The sequence below is a fragment of the Nomascus leucogenys genome, chromosome 24 (assembly GCF_006542625.1).
Source record: "Nomascus leucogenys isolate Asia chromosome 24, Asia_NLE_v1, whole genome shotgun sequence".
Taxonomy (NCBI): Eukaryota; Metazoa; Chordata; class Mammalia; order Primates; family Hylobatidae; genus Nomascus; species Nomascus leucogenys.
Window position 1 is genome coordinate 7,670,023 of NC_044404.1, and position 17,718 is coordinate 7,687,740.

At 38.2% G+C, this 17,718-nt stretch overlaps 1 protein-coding gene across 20 annotated transcripts in view; it reads left to right on the forward strand.

Annotated features, from left to right (window-relative positions):
* The window catches only part of CAMTA1 (calmodulin binding transcription activator 1), a 976,509-nt gene that overhangs the window by 27,705 nt on the left and 931,086 nt on the right, over positions 1 to 17,718 (forward strand). For 17 of the 20 annotated variants that reach the window (XR_004028395.1, XR_004028396.1, XR_004028397.1 and 14 more), the window contains 2 exons: positions 7,181 to 7,250; positions 12,088 to 12,206. Coding sequence is in view for 17 of the 20 variants with exons in the window: in XM_030805184.1 (XP_030661044.1) it covers positions 7,181 to 7,250; positions 12,088 to 12,206 (189 nt within the window). In the remaining 3 variants the exon portion in view is untranslated. The remainder of the gene's footprint in view (positions 1 to 7,180; positions 7,251 to 12,087; positions 12,207 to 17,718) is intronic. The other 3 variants (XM_030805187.1, XM_030805188.1, XM_030805194.1) reach the window with 1 other exon arrangement.

Below are 17,718 nucleotides of genomic sequence, written 5' to 3' on the forward strand. Positions count from 1 at the left end.
TTACTGTTTCATTTTTTTATTTAGCCTGCCCCAGGAGTAGGAAGTCGGCTACCTACCAGACTTTTTCCTTTTAACTTGACTGTATACTTTAATTTTTGTCTCTATCCCATGGGGGAGTTGTGAGGGTTATTATAGTATAGTAGCACTTAATGGCATATTTTAAACTTCTTGAAAAGTGGTAATATGTGAGTACATAATATTTTTGTACTGTAGCACATAATTTTTTCCCACAAGAACCTTTCGTGGTTCAGAAAAAGAATAAAGTTACTTGGGCTTGGGGTGCATGTTGAATTGCCCATCTCATAAAATCATTAACCTGATTTTAGGGAGTGTCTCTGAAAAATGTCTTTTGACAGACCTTGTGCTGTTTTTTATTAATAAATTAACATTTCATTTATTATTCATAAATTAATACTAATTAAATAATTGTGTTCTAGCCCCCAGTTTTAGTTTGGTTTTCTTGGTATCTGTGAAAACTGTTGAGTATTCCCCCTACTCCTAAGTTTTTTTTTTTAGCAGGTTTAAAGTAGCTTTTATCATATTGCTTGATTTCTCAAATGAATAGAGGGATAAGATTCCTTTCTTTAAAAATATCTGCAACACTGCTGGACTGAGAGGTCATATCTACAGTTTTTTCTTTTTAAAAAATTTTTTTAGAGATGGGGTCCTGCTCAGATCCAGTCTGGAGTTCAGTGGCACAGTCACAGCTCACTGCAGCCTTGAACTCCTGGGCTCAAACAGTCCTCCCACCTCAGCCTCCCAAGTAGCTGGGACTACAGGTTCGAGCCGCTGCTTGTTCAGTCTTTTGCTTTTGTCCCAGTGGCACATTACCAAGACACAGCAAATCAAAGTGACCAAGAGGAAGAGTGGCAATTCGGTGGCCTTATAGGAAGAGATGTGCTTGAAAAAGACAGAAGGCTTTTAGTAAATTCCACCACCATCACCAGGACAAGAGATAGGACCATTCTTTTTCCTTTCTGTAAACTTGGGGGCTGGTTATTAATTTATGAATTCTATAAGTAATTTGAGCTTGTGTTATGTACCAGACATTGTATTAAGTATTACCAGAGATACTGAGAAGAACAAGCCAGACATCCTTTCAAGGATGCATTTGATAAAATCTCATTTTGAGTATGTTAGGAAAATATTTATTGGAGAAAGAAACCTCCTGGATTGGTTTTAGATCCCGAATGGCCTTAGGGATTGAAAATGGAGTTGTAGGTTAGCAGAGGACATTTCTGAAAGGAGTGACTATTTTGTAATTAAAAAGCAGTTTACAGAAGATATTGTGGCAGAGACTGCTAGCTGATCATGAAACCCATCTCCTCCTCTTCCTGGGCATTTTCCAGTCCCCTTTGGAATCGTGACCAAATTCTAGCCAGTGGGGTGACAACAACGAAGTGTGCCACTTCCAGACTTGGCCCCTGAAACTCTTGGGGCATGGGTGTCATGCCTTTTCCTTATCTGGCTTGATGCAGAGATGCAGAGGGCCTAGCGACCTAGAAAGTCTTCTGCCACGAGGTAGAAGGAGCACAGGCAGCAGAGCCACTGCTGCGAGAACAGTCTGCCCACCAGGAACACCTGTTTTGGACTTTACCTGAGCAAGAAGTGAACATTTATGGTATTTGAGCCATTATACAGTTAGCCTCCCTAACTATCTAGGCACGATGCCTAGGATGCTAAGCAAAACTGGACTGAGAGGTCATATCTACAGTTTTTTCTTTTTAAAAAATAGTAAAGGTGCTAAGTAGTAAAGGTGCTAAGATTCAGGCTTGGCTTTAATTCTGTGGAGACCTAAATATTCTTTGTCTTTATTTCAAAGAACGGTAAATAAATTTTCATTATGCTGTTTCTCTGTTCCAAAGCCTGTAATCACTTCTTACTATATAGCATCTTGTTTCATTAATCCATCTTCCAAAAACTCTAATATATAGATATTATCCATATACAATGAATGTGCCTGTGTGTAACATCCTGATCTAGGTTCCCTGAATGGAGACAAAATGAATAAAACATAGTCCATGGCTTCAAAGAGTTTCTGCTTGATAGCCAGGTAGTTACTGAATTTCCATACTGCTATCATGTGTCCCTTGTTTTAACCTTTAAGTCATATATTATTTTTTCATTACCTTTTTTTAAAAGTATTGTTTCAATTAAATAGTATACTTTTTGAAAACAGGGAATGTATATTATAGAGCTCTGCATCTCTCCTCTTTGGTATTTCTTTTTTTTTTCTGAGACAGGGTCTCACTCTGTTGCCTAGGCTGTAGTGCAGTAGTGCTGTCGTGACTCACTGCAACCTCGATCTCCCAGGCTCAAGCAATCCTCCTGCCTCAGCCTTCCGTTTAGCTGGGACTGCAGGCACACAGTACCACACCTGGCTAATATTTTAATATTTGTAGAGGCAGAGTCTCGCCATGTTGCCCAGGCTGGTATTGAACTCCTGGGCTTAAGCAGTCCTTTCATCTTGGCCTCCCAAAGTGCTGGGATTACAGGTGTGAGCCACCATGCCCAGCCTTCTTGGGTACTTCCAGCAGAAACTGGTCACTATACTTGAGTAACCATCCCTAGAGTTTCTACTAATTATCTTGTGTGGATATTCTGGCATAGTTTTGTATTATGTACTAACAGATGAAAGTGCTTTTTAAATCTTCTAGGAATTAGTGGAATTATGCTGTTGAGGAATGTTAGGATTGGAAGGATCTTTTATAGATCATTTATCTAATTCCCAATCTTTTAGGTTAATCATCTGGTTTCTGTTACTCAAGGTGTGGCCATTATTGCAGCATGGGCATCACCTGGGGGCTTGTTAGAGGCAGAATCTCAGGCCTCCCTCAGACCTGTGAATCAGAACCTGCATTGAAAGAAGATCCTAAGATAACCCACATGCACATTACATTTGGAGAAGTTCTGCTCAAGGTCAACTACCCATTTGACTCTTGAGAAAACTGGGAAAGTCAGAGAGTTGCCCAGAGTCATACAACTGTTTATTTCAGTGGTTCCCAACCTTGGATACATCTTGGGATCACTTGGGGACCTTTAAAAAAATACTGAGGCCTGGGTCCCATCCCCAGACATTCTGACGTGATTGGTCTGGGCATCAGAGTTTTGGAGATCTCACTAGATGACTGGCTAAGGCCGAGAACCACTGATTTGATTAATGATGGAATCCAGGTTTCTTGATGCTCTAATCAAGTATTCCTTCCACTCCACCGTGGCTGTACATTCAGAAACAATGAAAAACATCCTACCAAATTTTTACAGTAATGCACCACTCCATTTCATTTCCTTTATAGGAATTTACCCCTATTGGAGAGTGTCCCATTTACCATCTGTCTTACCCCCACTAGAATGTATCTCCAAGAGGACAGGACCCTTGTCTGTCCTGTTCAGTGCTGTGTCCCAGCTCCTGAACAGTGTCTGGTACATGTTAGGTGCTCCTTTAATAGTTGTAGAACAAATGGAAGGAGCTACCATAAAGAAGGATGTGTTCTGTGAGAGGAAAACACAGGCTACTCTAAAGGTACCCTGTGGGCGAGAGGCTTCCTGAAGGGTGTGGGGTCTGAGTTGAAGTGCAGAGTCAGCGGGGGAGGTCATGAAAACCTGCTTCTGAGGAAGGACTTGAACCCAGATCTGACTTGAAAGCTTGTGCTTTTCCATTCCACTGTGTTGTCCTGTGGACAGAGTGGCTCACTGATTTGCCCAGACTTCTTAGCAGTGAATGGTGGACTGGAACACACCACTGTGGCTCTGCAGGTGCTTAAGGCCAGGCCGCCTCCCTCTATGGCAGAGCCGTCCCAGTATTGCAGACAGGCGCCTAGAGGGAGATCAAAACACGAAGTCGTCCTGTGAAAGTTCCTGGCCCAGTGTCTGGCACAGGGGTATCTAGTACAAGGTAGCCCTTGCTTATCATGGAAGTTTTTTTGTGCTTTGGCTTGTTTTGAGAACCTGTGGTTTTCAAAGATAGGATGACTTGATTTCAGTTTTAACTTTGGTTTCTTTCCTAGTTAACTATGGAGACTTTATTATGCAGTGCTGTGGAGAGAGCGTGATTGGTTTTTGTCTATGATATTTCTGTGTCATATGTTATTTTAGTGCCCAGTTCTTCCTATTATTTCAAATATTCTGTCACTGATTTACTTATTGTCAGACTTTGAAGTTGGGTATAAAAATCCTTTTTTATGAAGCTATTCATTAGTGTGTCCCACTGAACCAAAGTGATTTTTAAAAACTTTTCACCCAAGACCATTGTTAAGATATCTCAAATGGTAATCTTACACCATCAGTTTTTGATAATAGGAAGCCAGGAAATGTTAAGCCTTGAATGTAAGACATTATTTTTAACATCGTAAAATTTCAAGTTTTAATTCAGAAACTAAATTAAAATGAGATATTACATTCATGTGATTAGTGGGCTGTTACTGGCGACTCTTAAAGATGTTACAAGAAGTCAGCGTGCTGCTGACTTTTCCCCTGTTGGAGATCTTCTCATGAACCACTTTTCCTAATGTACGGTAATTCCATGCTCACAGTCATGGGTAGAGAGTAATGTTGGATTTTCCAAAGGATACATTAATTCCGAGCCTTGTCTAGTTTATAGGGTGAATCCTTGGACATGACAGTTACCACAGATGTTATCATAGTTAACTACTTTTTTTGTTTTTGTGTCAGGGTCTCACTCTGTCACCCAAGCTAGAGTGCAATAGCATGGTCATGGCTCACTTCAGGCTCAAATTCCTGGCTCAAGTGATCCTCCCACCTCAGTCTCCTGAGTTGCTGGGATTACAGGTGTGAGCCACTGTGCCTGGCCCAGTATACTACTATTGGTTAAAGTGGAGAGGGAAACAGTCCTAGAACAAGAATTTTACAGAAATAGAAAAGAAAGAATTAAGGAGCTCATGGTTATCCTGGTAGCTAGGAGTCACATTATAGAGAAAGACTTTATTTATATGGACCCTGAAAACAATTTGACTTCTGAAGCACTTGATCATGGACATAAGGGAGAGGAAAATTAAAAATTCATGGAAGTCAACTTTAGTCAGATTGCAACATTTTTTGGCATAAAAAACTCAGGCGCGGTGGGTCACGCCTGTAATCCCAGCATTTTGGGAGGCCGAGGCCAGCAGATCATTTGAGGTCAGGAGTTCGAGACCAGCCTGGCCAATATAGTGAAACCCCATCTCTACTAAAAATACAAAAATTAGCCGGGTGTGGTGGTGGACACCTGTAGTCCCAGCTACTCAGGAGGCTGAGGCAGGAGAATCACTTGAACCTGGGAGGCAGAGGTTGCAGTGAGCTGAGATCCCGCCACTACACTCCAGTCTGGGCAACAGAGTGAGACTCTGTCTCAAAACAAACAAACAAACCAACTGAACAACAAATAAATAACTCAGGCAATCCTGTTTGTTCTTAGAAAATGTTAACATTGTTAAAGCTCACCCTCATTAACCGTGGTAACAATAGTGTTTTGTATTTGGGTGGTACCTTTGAATTGAAAGCACTTGGGTATGTATTATCTAATCCTCCTCCTGCCTGAGAGACAGGAGAGAGAAGTATCCACCCTCCCTTTCTGGATGAGGTAATACCGAGAGCTTTCCTAAGGACAGCTAGTAAATGTTAGAACTGAACTCTTTTTATTTTATTTTATTTAATTAATTTTTTGAGACAGGGTTTCACTCTGTCATCCAGGCTGGAGTGCAGTGGCGTGATCATGGCTCACTGTGGCCTCAACTTCCCGGGTTCCAGCAATCCTCCTACCTCAGTCCCCCCAGGTATCTGGGACCACAGGTGTGTGCCACTATGCCTGGCTAATTTTTGTATTTTTGGTAGAGGTGAGGTTTTGCCATGTTATCCAGGCTGGTCTTTAACTCCTAAGCTCAAGTAATCCACCTGCCTTGGCCCCGCAAAATGTTGGGATTACAGGCATAAGCCACCACATTTATTTATTTATTATTATTATTTTTAAAGATAGGCCTCGCTCTGTTGCCCAGGCTGGAGCAGGAGTGTAGTGGTGTTATCATGGTTCACTGCAGCCTTAAAAGTCCTGGGCTCAAGCGATCTTCCTACCACAGCCTCCTGAGTAGCTGAGACTACGGGCACAAGCCACCATGCCTGGTAGCTTTTAAATATAAAATGTTGAGGGTGGTTGTTGAACTTGTAAACTATCTTTGGTTTTCTAAGTGTATAAATATGTGGTTTATAATGTAGGATGAATAATCTAAAATTTTATTTAATACTGCAACCAAACAAAAAAGATATTTTTAGGACTGAAAATAATTGGCCGTCAAGATTCAAAAAATTTTCTTTTTTTTTTTAAAGTTACCATTGTGTAGGTTTTATGTGAAATCTTTAATTTTATCTGAGTGACGCAGCCTGAGAGCCAGAGACCTTGTTTCTTTCTTGTTAACGGAATTCCCCTTGACTTACTTCCCATGCCATAATACTAGTTGGTGCTCTGCACATTTTTTGGGTGAGTCGGGTGTTGGGTTTATTGTTGGGAAATGGTTAAAAATGTTGTTGGTGTTGACTGAGCTTCAAAATGAATATGACATTGGTTCTTAGCAAAAATTTCCCTCTATGTACAGCACACATACTTCCCATTTAAACAAATTACACGAGTTATGCATGTTCATCAGCACAGACCTTTTCTCACATATGTACCTTAAATTTTGAAGCAGCCTTAAGCTTGCAGTGCAAAGAACGGTTTCTCCCTGAGCCATTTGAGGATAAATTGCTGATAAGTTCCATCACTCTTGAATGCTTGATCATGTACTTCCTACAAACAAGAACATTCTCCTCCATAACCACAAGAACAGTAATCACAACCAGGGAGTTAACACTAAGACATTCCTACTCTCCAGTCCTAAAGTCCTGTTGCTGTTTGCCAGTTGATCCAGCAATGGCCTTTGTAGAAAAATATCTAATCAGAACCTTGGGTCATAACCGATTGTCTCTTCAGTCTCTTAATACAGAAGAGTTTTCAGTCCTTTTTGACTTTCATGACCTTGACACTCTTGAGGATTGCAGGCCAGTCATTTTGTGGAATGTTCCTCGATTTGGATTTGTCTGATGTTTCCTCATGATTAGATTCAGGTTTTGCATCTTGGCAGGAATATCACAGAAGAGCCAGATTATATCTTTTTGAAAGATTAGTTTTACATTTTATTTTCTGTTTCCTTAGAGCGTTTCCCAAAGTGTATTCTGCGGAACTAGCACCTACTGTGTTCTCAACACCGTGCCACCTATAGAAGGTAGGATTTGAAAAAGCTTTTGACTTACAGGAAGGGGTGGGCTTGGCAGTGGCAGTAATTATCATCTAGTGCAGTGGAAACAGCCTTCAGCCCGGACTCAGAAGACCTGGGTTCTGCACTTAGCTGCTGTGTGATCTTAGATGAGTTACTTAATCCTTCTGGGGTAGCAAAAAGAATGCTCTCTTCATAAAGTTTCTGTGGAGATTAAAAAAGGCAAAAGATTTAATCACACGGAGAAATCAAAGCACTTTACAAATGTTTGGTACTAATACAACACTTCTATAATTCTAGTGTCCAATACCAGGTGACTTAGAGTAGGAGCAGTGTGGTATTTTGGGAAAAGCCACAGGTCATGTTTGAATCCCAGTTGAGCCACTCAGTAGCTGTGGATCTTGGGCAAATTAATCTGAGCCTCACGTTCCTCCTCTGTAAAATGGGAGTAATTAAGCCCTTGTGTTTTATTGTGAGGATTAAATGAAAGAGTGCAATGTAAGATCCTTTCTGGGTGCCTGATACACAGTAGAGTCCCACAAATGTTGACTCCCTAATAAATAATGGAAAATAGATTTACTTAATCACATGTACTTCCAGTTGGAATTGAATGAAGTAGAGGAGGAGAGAATGTCCCAAAACCCAAATTGAAGTGATGGCTTACAGAGCTGCTGTGCCCTCACTTTATCTGTTCCCTCCTACATATTTTTAGATTGAAAATGTAAATGTAGATAAACAGTGAGAAGTTTATTGAACCTGAGTTATGATTTGACCTAAGCCTGGACCCGAGATTTTGTAATATGATCAATAGGAAAAAGGTAAATCTGGGCTACTTAAAAATAGAAGCGGTAAGATTTGATCATCACACAACTCTAAGAACAAGAAGGGGATTGTTAAATGGCAAAACTAATTATATTTTTCTACTTAAAAAGCTGTTAGTTTCTGTTTCTTTAACCTTTTAAAAATCTTTTGTAGAATTACTACTGGGTTTAATTCACTTTGGAGACTTTGGAAAAGAATAATGCAAAATCAGATCAATGTTTGGCACATGGTGCTTAATTAATATGTATTTTGGGTATATGGTGATTTGAAGGTCTTAGGTTAGTAATGGCAGTATTTGCTGCTGTGAGCATTATGCTGACTTGAATATAACAATATATGTTTATGTTTTCAGTTCCTATCCTACTAATTAAATCTAAGCACATATTAATTAGAGCTAAACAGAAAATTGTAGAGCTTCCTTTTCATTTTACTACTCCATGTTGTTGATCAAAGATATTCCCAATAAGATTTAGCAATTTGATACACTGTTATACCAAACTGTTTGAACAGTTTGGTCTAGAGTTTGAAAGATTAATCGTAATCAACTTGATTGAATAACAGTGTTCATCATTATTCATAGAACCAACAGTATTTTTTATTATGAATCAAAGTAAAATGAATGTATGATTTCTAGGTTAGTTAATATAGTTATAATTTACCTTGGCAGAAGTCACAGAATTTTCGAAGGAAAAGGTCAAATACATTTCTTTGGATTTAAGTAAAGGATTTGGCAATGTGAATCTCATTTTTTTGAAACAAAACATGAAAACAGTAATTCTGCTTTTTGCCTAAGTGATGAGCATTTTTTTGCATTTTTGGAAGTTGTATTATACTACACCTTGTAGGTTGACTAGAAAGGATGGTTCGTTCTTTAGAATTAGAGCTGTCAGCCAAGCACATCATCTGTCAATTTCAAGAGCCTCACTAGTTATTTTTTTTATTGTGAAGTAGGTTAGAAAATTATTTTGTAAAGTCTAATATCATACACGTATATTTTGTTAGATAATGATAATGAAGTGTTTTACTGGCATTTGGTTGACACTCCCACTTTTCAATGTTAAAGTTTAACTATTTGTATTGAATACTGAATAATGCAGTTGAAACCAGTATATGCCTTAATTTTACTGTTCACTCAAGATACTATTATTAGGATTTAAAAACTGGCGCATGTATTTATTTTATCATTCTTAGTTATCCCAAAACATTAAAAAGCAGATTTTAATTTAAAAACAGATTTTTATGCAGTATAGCCATGTAAAGTTCTTTTCCAGTGTAAAATCAAAGTTTCTCTTTATCCCACTTCACCTGTAGAAACACTGAAATTTAAAAATATGAGTTTCAACATTTTGCCTATATGAAATTCCAGTAATTCTTTTCTCAGTATTAAACTCGCAATCCTTATAATGTAGTAGAAAAATTTACCCATTGTTATGTTTCTTAAAAACATCCAATTTATATTCAGCATGAACCTAAAATTCTGGAAATGGTACACTTTAAAAACTGATCAAGGGGAACCCATTGGCCAGTCATATTCCTATTCCTTTTGACTCCATGGCCACACCTCTGTGTAAAGTGTAATGTTTAGAAACTAGATTGAGAGACTGCTTACACAGCCCTGCCCTTTTTCCTCTTTGGTCACATTTACCACTGCCTGATTTGGTATCAGAGTGGAAGACTGAAGCCTTTTCTATAGCAGTTAATTGTGCTGTTGAGAAGAGTACCTTTATTACATAAATACCACACACACATACACACACACACACACACACGCACACTCTTTATATACCACACAGTAGCTGGGTTCCTCAAAGAGGCTAAAAGAACAGAAAATTAACATCAGATTGTGATCACAAACATAGAAGCTGGGGTTTAATACTCTGCTCATAAGTGTTCAGAATTTTACTTCAAGCTGATAGCTTTCTCAGAGATATGACTATTCATATACAATTCAGAGCAAGCCCATCCATTGAGCAACTAGTATAGTGCCGTTTTCATAAAAGGTACCTGTAAATGTTGAATATTTGAATTGAGTATAGATTTTAGAATTTCACCTCTACTTTCAGAATTGTACATATCATGGGGGATTTAAAAAAATGGAAATAAAACTACTTTAGGGGAAGAGAGAAGGGAGGTAAAGGCTCATGTGATTTCATATTCTCTGCTTTAAAGTTTTATGGCCCATGGTACCTCCCTCAGGAGGATGAAGTGCAGGGAGCATGCATAAGCACATAAAATTACCAAGGTTTTTTAGTGTGTAATTAATACAGAACTTTCTACGAACTTTCTTTTAGTTGAACAGTTTCCTTTTGGTTTCACAGGAAGATTTTTTGAAAAGTTTAATCTTATTTTCCTATTAAATTAAAATTTGAGATTCTTGAAAGCAGTCAGTTTTTAGGTTTTTAAAGTTTTTATACTGCTTATAGAAATAGAGGATGGGTATTATAATTCAATTGGTTATGTAGTTCATGGACCAAAAAAGATTTAGTACACTAAAACTCTTTTAAGTTCATCTCCATAAAATCTTTCTATATGATGTAGTAAATTTTTTAGACTTTATTTCTATGCCCAATATTTTCCTTTTAAGATCTTTTCCTTGAGAAGAAATGTGTTAATCAGATGAAAAATGTTTGGAGAGGATTTTGTGACCTTAGAAAATATTTTTTGTTCTTTGATGTTTTTCACCTGTTCAAAAAAATAGACTGTACTGAACAAAGCCATAGTAAATAACTGGAAAAAGATATTGTTGTATTTCACTTTTAAGATTATTACCAATGCCTGTATACTTATGTAAGGTTGCTTAATTGTAAGGCATATTAAGTTATTTAATGACAGTAAATTTTATAGGGATTTGTGTCTGGAGAAGAAATAGAGATAATCTAATCTTGTTGATTTGGGAAAACTGAAACTATTAAGTAACTTACCCAAGGTCACACAATTAGAAAGTAGCAGAACTGGGCCAGATCTTGGACTGTTGACTCTGAGTTCAGTGTTATAAAACCTTATTGTATCAGGAAAAGTTGTTTCAACTGTGACTTACTGGAGCAAATTAAGTCTTTCATGTTTTAATGTGCTGCTCTTTAGTATCTAGTTATGTGTACCCTTTGTATATTGGGGATCTTATTTAGCATGAAAAACCTGGAATAAATAATTTGTAACTTTGACCTAAATGTGCCAAAGCTTGCGAGAAATTTTGAGCCAGGCAAAGAAACTTTGGTATAGGAGTGAAAAAATAAATGATATGTAAGCAAATAAATGAGTGAAATAAATGTTATATAAAGGAAATGATCTCTTCTAGAAATCATCAGGTAGACTGATTATTAGGTAGTCAGACATACCATCTAGTCTGAAAGTAATTATTTTTTCTCTAACTCATTTAGAAGAGTTACATTTGGATAAAATACATTAATTATGTAGATATGTATATGTAAATCAAGTTAATTAAAATGATGTTTTTATGTTCAGACCTAGAAAGGCCAGCTTCTGTATTACCTGAGTAGCTGACTGCAGGCTTAAATCCCTTGTATTTGTAAGATTTGTGATTTGCTTTTGAAAGGATAAATCTCTTTTATCGTCTAGGGGATGAAGTAGTATTTATGAACAAAATAGTCATGTATTACTATAATTCTTCTTACCTAAGAAACTTAACATTTTTTCAACTGCTTAATAAAAGATTTTTGGGTTTTGTGAGGTTAATTTTATAATTTTTATGTGCTTCATCAAAACATGGGGAAAGAACCTTTAAAAATAACTTTTAGTTATGGGCAGCTGCGGGGATTTTCCCTGTTCACTCACATGTCAGGGAGCACAAGCCCGATCCTGTTTTAAATCCTCTTGACCAGATTCCTGCTGCCATCTATCTGATAAATGCGTACATGAGTATTATTAACTAAGAGGAATAGTGGGGCCTCTGATGCTCTTGGTCTCACATTGACTAAACTGAGCTGCTATTTCTGACTTTGTCAGTGTACTTTAAAGGAGGTTTTATCTATTATTTTCTCTAAATTTATTGTTTTCTTCTTTATAGATGATCATGGGAACAGCAATAGTAGTCATGTAAAAATCTTTTTACCGAAAAAGCTGCTTGAATGTCTGCCGAAATGTTCAAGTTTACCAAAAGAGAGGCACCGTTGGAACACTAATGAGGTAGATAAGTTTCCTTTTTTAAGGGTATAATTATTTTAAGGGCAAATTTTTTAGGTTGCTTCACATAGTCCTACTTTATATTAGCTTTAAATCTAAAATACTGATCTAGGAAACTGTAAATGAGATTATTTAATCTGGATTTGACAGAAACCAACCAACATGTTTTTTGATCTGTCTCTGATCTGCTTGGCTTGCATTGAAAGATACACAATGTGCACGTTGACTTAACTAAGGTAGCATGAGTTTCTGTCTGTGTTTTCTTGCATTTTAGTGTCTTGCATTTAGTGGTTAACCCTGCCTGCATGCCAGTTAAACATTAGTTCTTATGTCTTCATGAATTAATAAATATACAGTCCCAGTGTTCCGCAGAATGTGTAGTGTCTTGACAATGTGAAATTTCTGTAGAGTTGGAAAGGGCAGGCTTCATAGGAGTGAAACAGCTTTTCGTCCTTTCTAATGAAGAAAGTTTGCTTAATGCTAAGAATTTTTATTAAGATTGAAGGCTGTACAGTAGATTATGTATTTAGCATCCAATTAGAAAGTAGATTTATGAAGTAGAATGAAAAAAGTTAATCATCTTGGATGATGTTTCCTTTTTTGGTAAATTTTAATCCAGGAGTCTTACTGTTAGGAGTGGATTGCTTTGTCATCTTTTTTATTTTGAAATCTGAATATTTCAATTTAAGGTAATACCCGTTTAGTGTGGTGATGAGAATTGGGTATATGTCCATCAATTTGGGAGTTATATTCCTTTAATTCAGATGGCTGGGGTTGCTGGTTTTGCCAAGTTCCATTTGTGTGCCTGGCTCAACACTGATGTCCAAGTTAAGGCAAATGTAGCACCCTATCCTTATTGGACACTCAGTTCTGTTAAAAGACACAAGAAGAAAATAGTGCTGCCTCTTGAGCCTTGTTTTTTAAAGATTATTTGGCGCTAACTACTTCTTGATTCAGAATGCTTTTGTTTTGCGTGGTGGGAGGTTATGTGGATAAAAGTCTTTTTCCGTATCACAGGTTAGATTTAAATACTCACTGGAACCTTACAGCTTTGTTACCTTGTCTCAACTGATTGTAAAATTCTTTGAAGTTCTCTATGTTTTGATCATTTGCATAAATTATGTTTTCCCCTCAGACAGAATGTTTTTGCTTTGACAAATGTTTGCTAGTTTAGAGGCCTGCTGTTTAACCAGTTATTTATTAACTATTTCAGACATTTTTAGACATGAAAATGAAGTAGATATGCTTAAAATTAGTCTTAATCATAGTTTGTTACTCTTTCAGCAAAATAATATTATATAATTTGGAAACCATTTAATAAGTCAGAACTTGATTATGAATTACTTAAAAACTCAATGTATTTCTTAGTATTCCCTGAAACATAGATTTGATACCAAATTATTATACACATTAGTTCTAGTTTATTTATAAATGTAACCCAACCCATAATAAGTGTGTATTTTTCAATATTATATTTCCTGTGGAATTGGCAGCTTATTTATTTTATTTTTTCCCATGGACCCATGTCTTGTGGCAGTTTATTTTAACTATGATTTGACATTATATTTGAAACCAGAAATTGCTTAGTGAATTAAAATCAGTGGCCTGATGAGTTTTATAAAGCTGAATGTAGCAGTGCTGGGAATTTAGGTGGTAGATGATTTTAATCAGTGGCTTCAAAACTTTTTGAAACTTTTCAGCATAACCCTTCAACTTTCACATGTTAAAGAAAACCTCTAAATTATTTACATGTTGTACCTTACTAGTATATTAGATACATTTTAAAGCATCCAATAAAGAATTTTTATAGAGGATGAGATTAAAAGAAAAAATGAGAAGTTTTTCCTTATTTTCTTTCTGGACCTCAGTCCACATACTCCCTTGGAGGCCAGAGGCTGCCATAGTTCAGATTACAGAGAGGAAAATGCATCCCTTTCTCTTGCTGGTGTAATGCAAAATTGAGGATCTAGATGGGAAAACGTGGATTGTTTTGCATCAGCTATTACTCATGCTGAAATCTAGGTAGAGGAGCGTATGTTCCGAAGGGTGGAAGCAGCAGGAGGTGGCACAGCTGATGGGTGAAGCCATGCAGCACCCTTTCCCTTGGGATGGGCTGTTCTTTCAGTTAATTGTCAGCTCAGCTGACAAAAGCTCCTACGAGGGAACTGAATTTACAGGTTGACTCATTTCTCTGTAGAGGACCTTGACTTTTTTCTTGTTTTATTTTTTGGCTTTGGAAAAATAGAGGAATATTAAGTGTGACAGCAGAAGACTTACCCCACGAATTGTTAATTCTGCAGAATGTTATGTGGCAATGATAACCTGCTATTTTTTTTTTTTTTAAACTGGCTTGGGAAATAGGTGGAATAAAACAATCAGTGGTGTTATTAAAGCACTTCTTTGATCTAGCTGGGTATTGGCATTTTCTTATGTTCTTCAGCCTGCCATTCTTCATGTTGACACGAAAACCTGAAGGAAACGTAGTTCAGTGGACCTGTTTCTCACTGGGGCTTTGTGGTCCTATGTAATGCTAAATCATATTTAGTCAAAATTGCCCGTGAAATCCCTTGACTTGCTCATAAAGTTTAGTCAGACTGCCCTTATTAAGAGCCCGTTTTCCTTCCAGAGTTGGAATAGATTTCTGTGTTTTGGATGAGGACCACATGAAGTAGTTGGCTTGTACTTAGAAGCTGTGTTGTAGAAAAACTCTATTTCTTAGATCCCACTTAAGGGGCTCACACTGGAAGAGGCGTGTGGGAATGCGTGCAGTTGAGAGCACAGTAGATTTGTGTTTTCCATCTCACTCCCTGTACAGCATATGTTCACAAAATAAGACTGGTGGCTGGAGCTGCCTGTATGAAATGTCAACTGTCATCTTTCTCTGTTTTCCATGTTCGTGTGTGCTCGCTCGCTCTCTCTGCTGGATGTGTACAGTTGAATTTCTGGGTATAATGTGACTCCTCTATACGAATAAGGAATTCCTTTACTCAGACCTGTGTTTAAATATTTGTGATTGTTTGAAAAAACCTTTTATACTGTGTGTGTTGTGAGTGAGACTGTGCTTATTCCATCCTTTTTTTTTTTTTTTTTTTTGTGGTGGAGTCTCACTCTTTCACCAGGCTGGAGTGCAGTGATGTGATCTTGGCTCACTGCAACCTCCGCCTCCCGGGTTCAAGCAATTCTCCTGCCTCAGTCTCCCAAGCAGCTGGGACTACAGGTGCATGCCACCATGCCCAGCTAATTTTTGTATTTTTAGTAGAGACAGGGTTTTACCACGCTGGCCAGGATGGTCTCCATCTCTTGACCTTGTGATCCGCCCGCCTCAGCCTCCCAAAGTGCTAGGATTACAGGTGTGAACCACTGCACCCGGCCCCACCCTACCATTTATTGAGCACCTGTTCTTTACTAGTGACTGGGTACTTTATATAATTATTTGTAAGCCTTAAAATAGTATTGCAAGGTGGGTAACATTTCCTTTTAGAGATGAGGGAATGTAGGTATAAAGTAGTTATTTTTTGGTCAAGAGAGCATACTTGATAGAGCCTGTCTCTGAGCTTAATTGCTTCTGTGTTGCTTGTTAATTCTTAGGAACTTTCATTCTATTGTTTACTCTCTAGGAGTTTAATCAAAGGCCTACAAACCTAAACTACAGCAAGTCTATTCTGTAATGTAGTTTTGTTTTTTTTTTTTTTTTTTTTTTTTTTTTTTTTGAGACAGCCTCACTCTGTTGCCCAGGCTGGAATGCAGTGGTGTCATCTCAGCTCCCTGCAACCTCCACCTCTCAGGTTCAAGTGATTCTTGTGCTTTAGCCTCCTGAGTGGCTAGGATTACAGGCATGTGCCACCACACCTAGCTAATTTTTGTATTTTATAATTTTGTAGAGATGGGGTTTCACCCTGTTGGCCAGGCTGGTCTCGAACTCCTGACCTCAGGTGATCTACCCGCTTCAGCCTCCCAAAGTGCTGGGATTACAGGTGTGAGCCACCGCGCCTGGCCTGTAATGTAGTTTTGAATTAAAAAGAGTTAATATAGGCTTAGTATTGTGGATTCATATGCAAATGTTTGGTGAAGCTGAAAGTCACTAAAAGGAAGACTCTTAAGAAGGTAAGAGAGATCTTTGGACCTACTTAAGCTACTTTTAATGTTTTCTAACCCATTGGAGTACCTAAAATCCTTTCCCTTCTTGGATGTTATTTGCAATTGCAGAATAAATTAAATGTTACATCTGAAACCAAATCAATTTTAGATTATGCTCCCTCAGCCATCAGCATTGTTCGTCAGATGGTAAAGATGACCCAAGGAGTGAAGGCGATGATGGCTGCACTAATTATGGAAGCTAGTATGTATTGAACATCTTTTGTATGCTAGGCACTAGTGAGTCCTTTACATGAATCATCACATTTAATCTTTCAGTTAATCCTATGAGATAGATTATTTGACTATCCTCATCTTATAGATGAGGAAACCGAAGCCATGGATACGTTAACTAATGTACCTGGAGTCAGAGCCGGGAAGTGGGGGACGGGGGAGTTCAGCCACTGCAGCCCGACTTTGAGTCTCATAATCCCTCATTTTGTCCCACAGAGCAATATCAAGTTGACTTTTCCAAGATCTTGTAGCTATTTAGTGACTTCTAATCCTTTCGTTTTATAGAATTGTTTGGCTTCTTCATCTGATTTTAAAATGTTGTAACAAACTTAATCTATTTTTGCATTATGATTTTTTAAAAAGTGGCAGACACTCATCTCTTAGGAAAGTAGTTTTGATTCCTTTTTTTAAAAAAAGTTTTCTCCTACGTGTATTTTGATAGTTTTGATTCTTTTATTTTTTTTATTTTTTATTTTTTTTTTGAGATGGAGTCTCACTCTGTTGCCCAGGCTGGAGTGCAGTGGCGTGATCTCGGCTCAATGCAAGCTCTGCCTCCCGGGTTCATGCCATTCTCCTGCCTCAGCCTCCCAAGTAGCTGGGACTACAGGCGCCCACCACTACGCCCGGCTAATTTTTTATATTTTTAGTAGAGACGGAGTTTCACCGTGTTAGCCAGGGTGGTCTTGATCTCCTGATCTCCTGACCTCGTGATCCGCCCGCCTTGGCGTCCCAAGGTGCTAGGATTACAGGTGTGAGCCACCGCGCCCAGCCTTGTTTTTTTTTTGAGATGGAGTCTCACTCTGTTGCCCAGGCTGGAGTGCAATGGCGCGATCTCAGCTCACTGCAGCCTCCACCTCCCGGGTTCAAGCGATTCTCCTGCCTCAGCCTCCTGTGTAGCTGTGATTACAGGCATGTGCCACCACGCCTGGCTAATTTTGTATTTTTAGTAGAGACGGGGTTTCACCACATTGGTCAGGCTGGTCTCCAACTCCCGACCTCAGGTGATCCGCCTGCCTCAGCTCCCAAAGTGCTTGGATTACAGGCGTGAGCCACGGTGCCCAGCCTAAAACAATTTATTGAGGTTTGATTTATGTATTACAATATAAACTGCACCCATTTGAAGTGCACAATTCAATGAGTTTTTGAC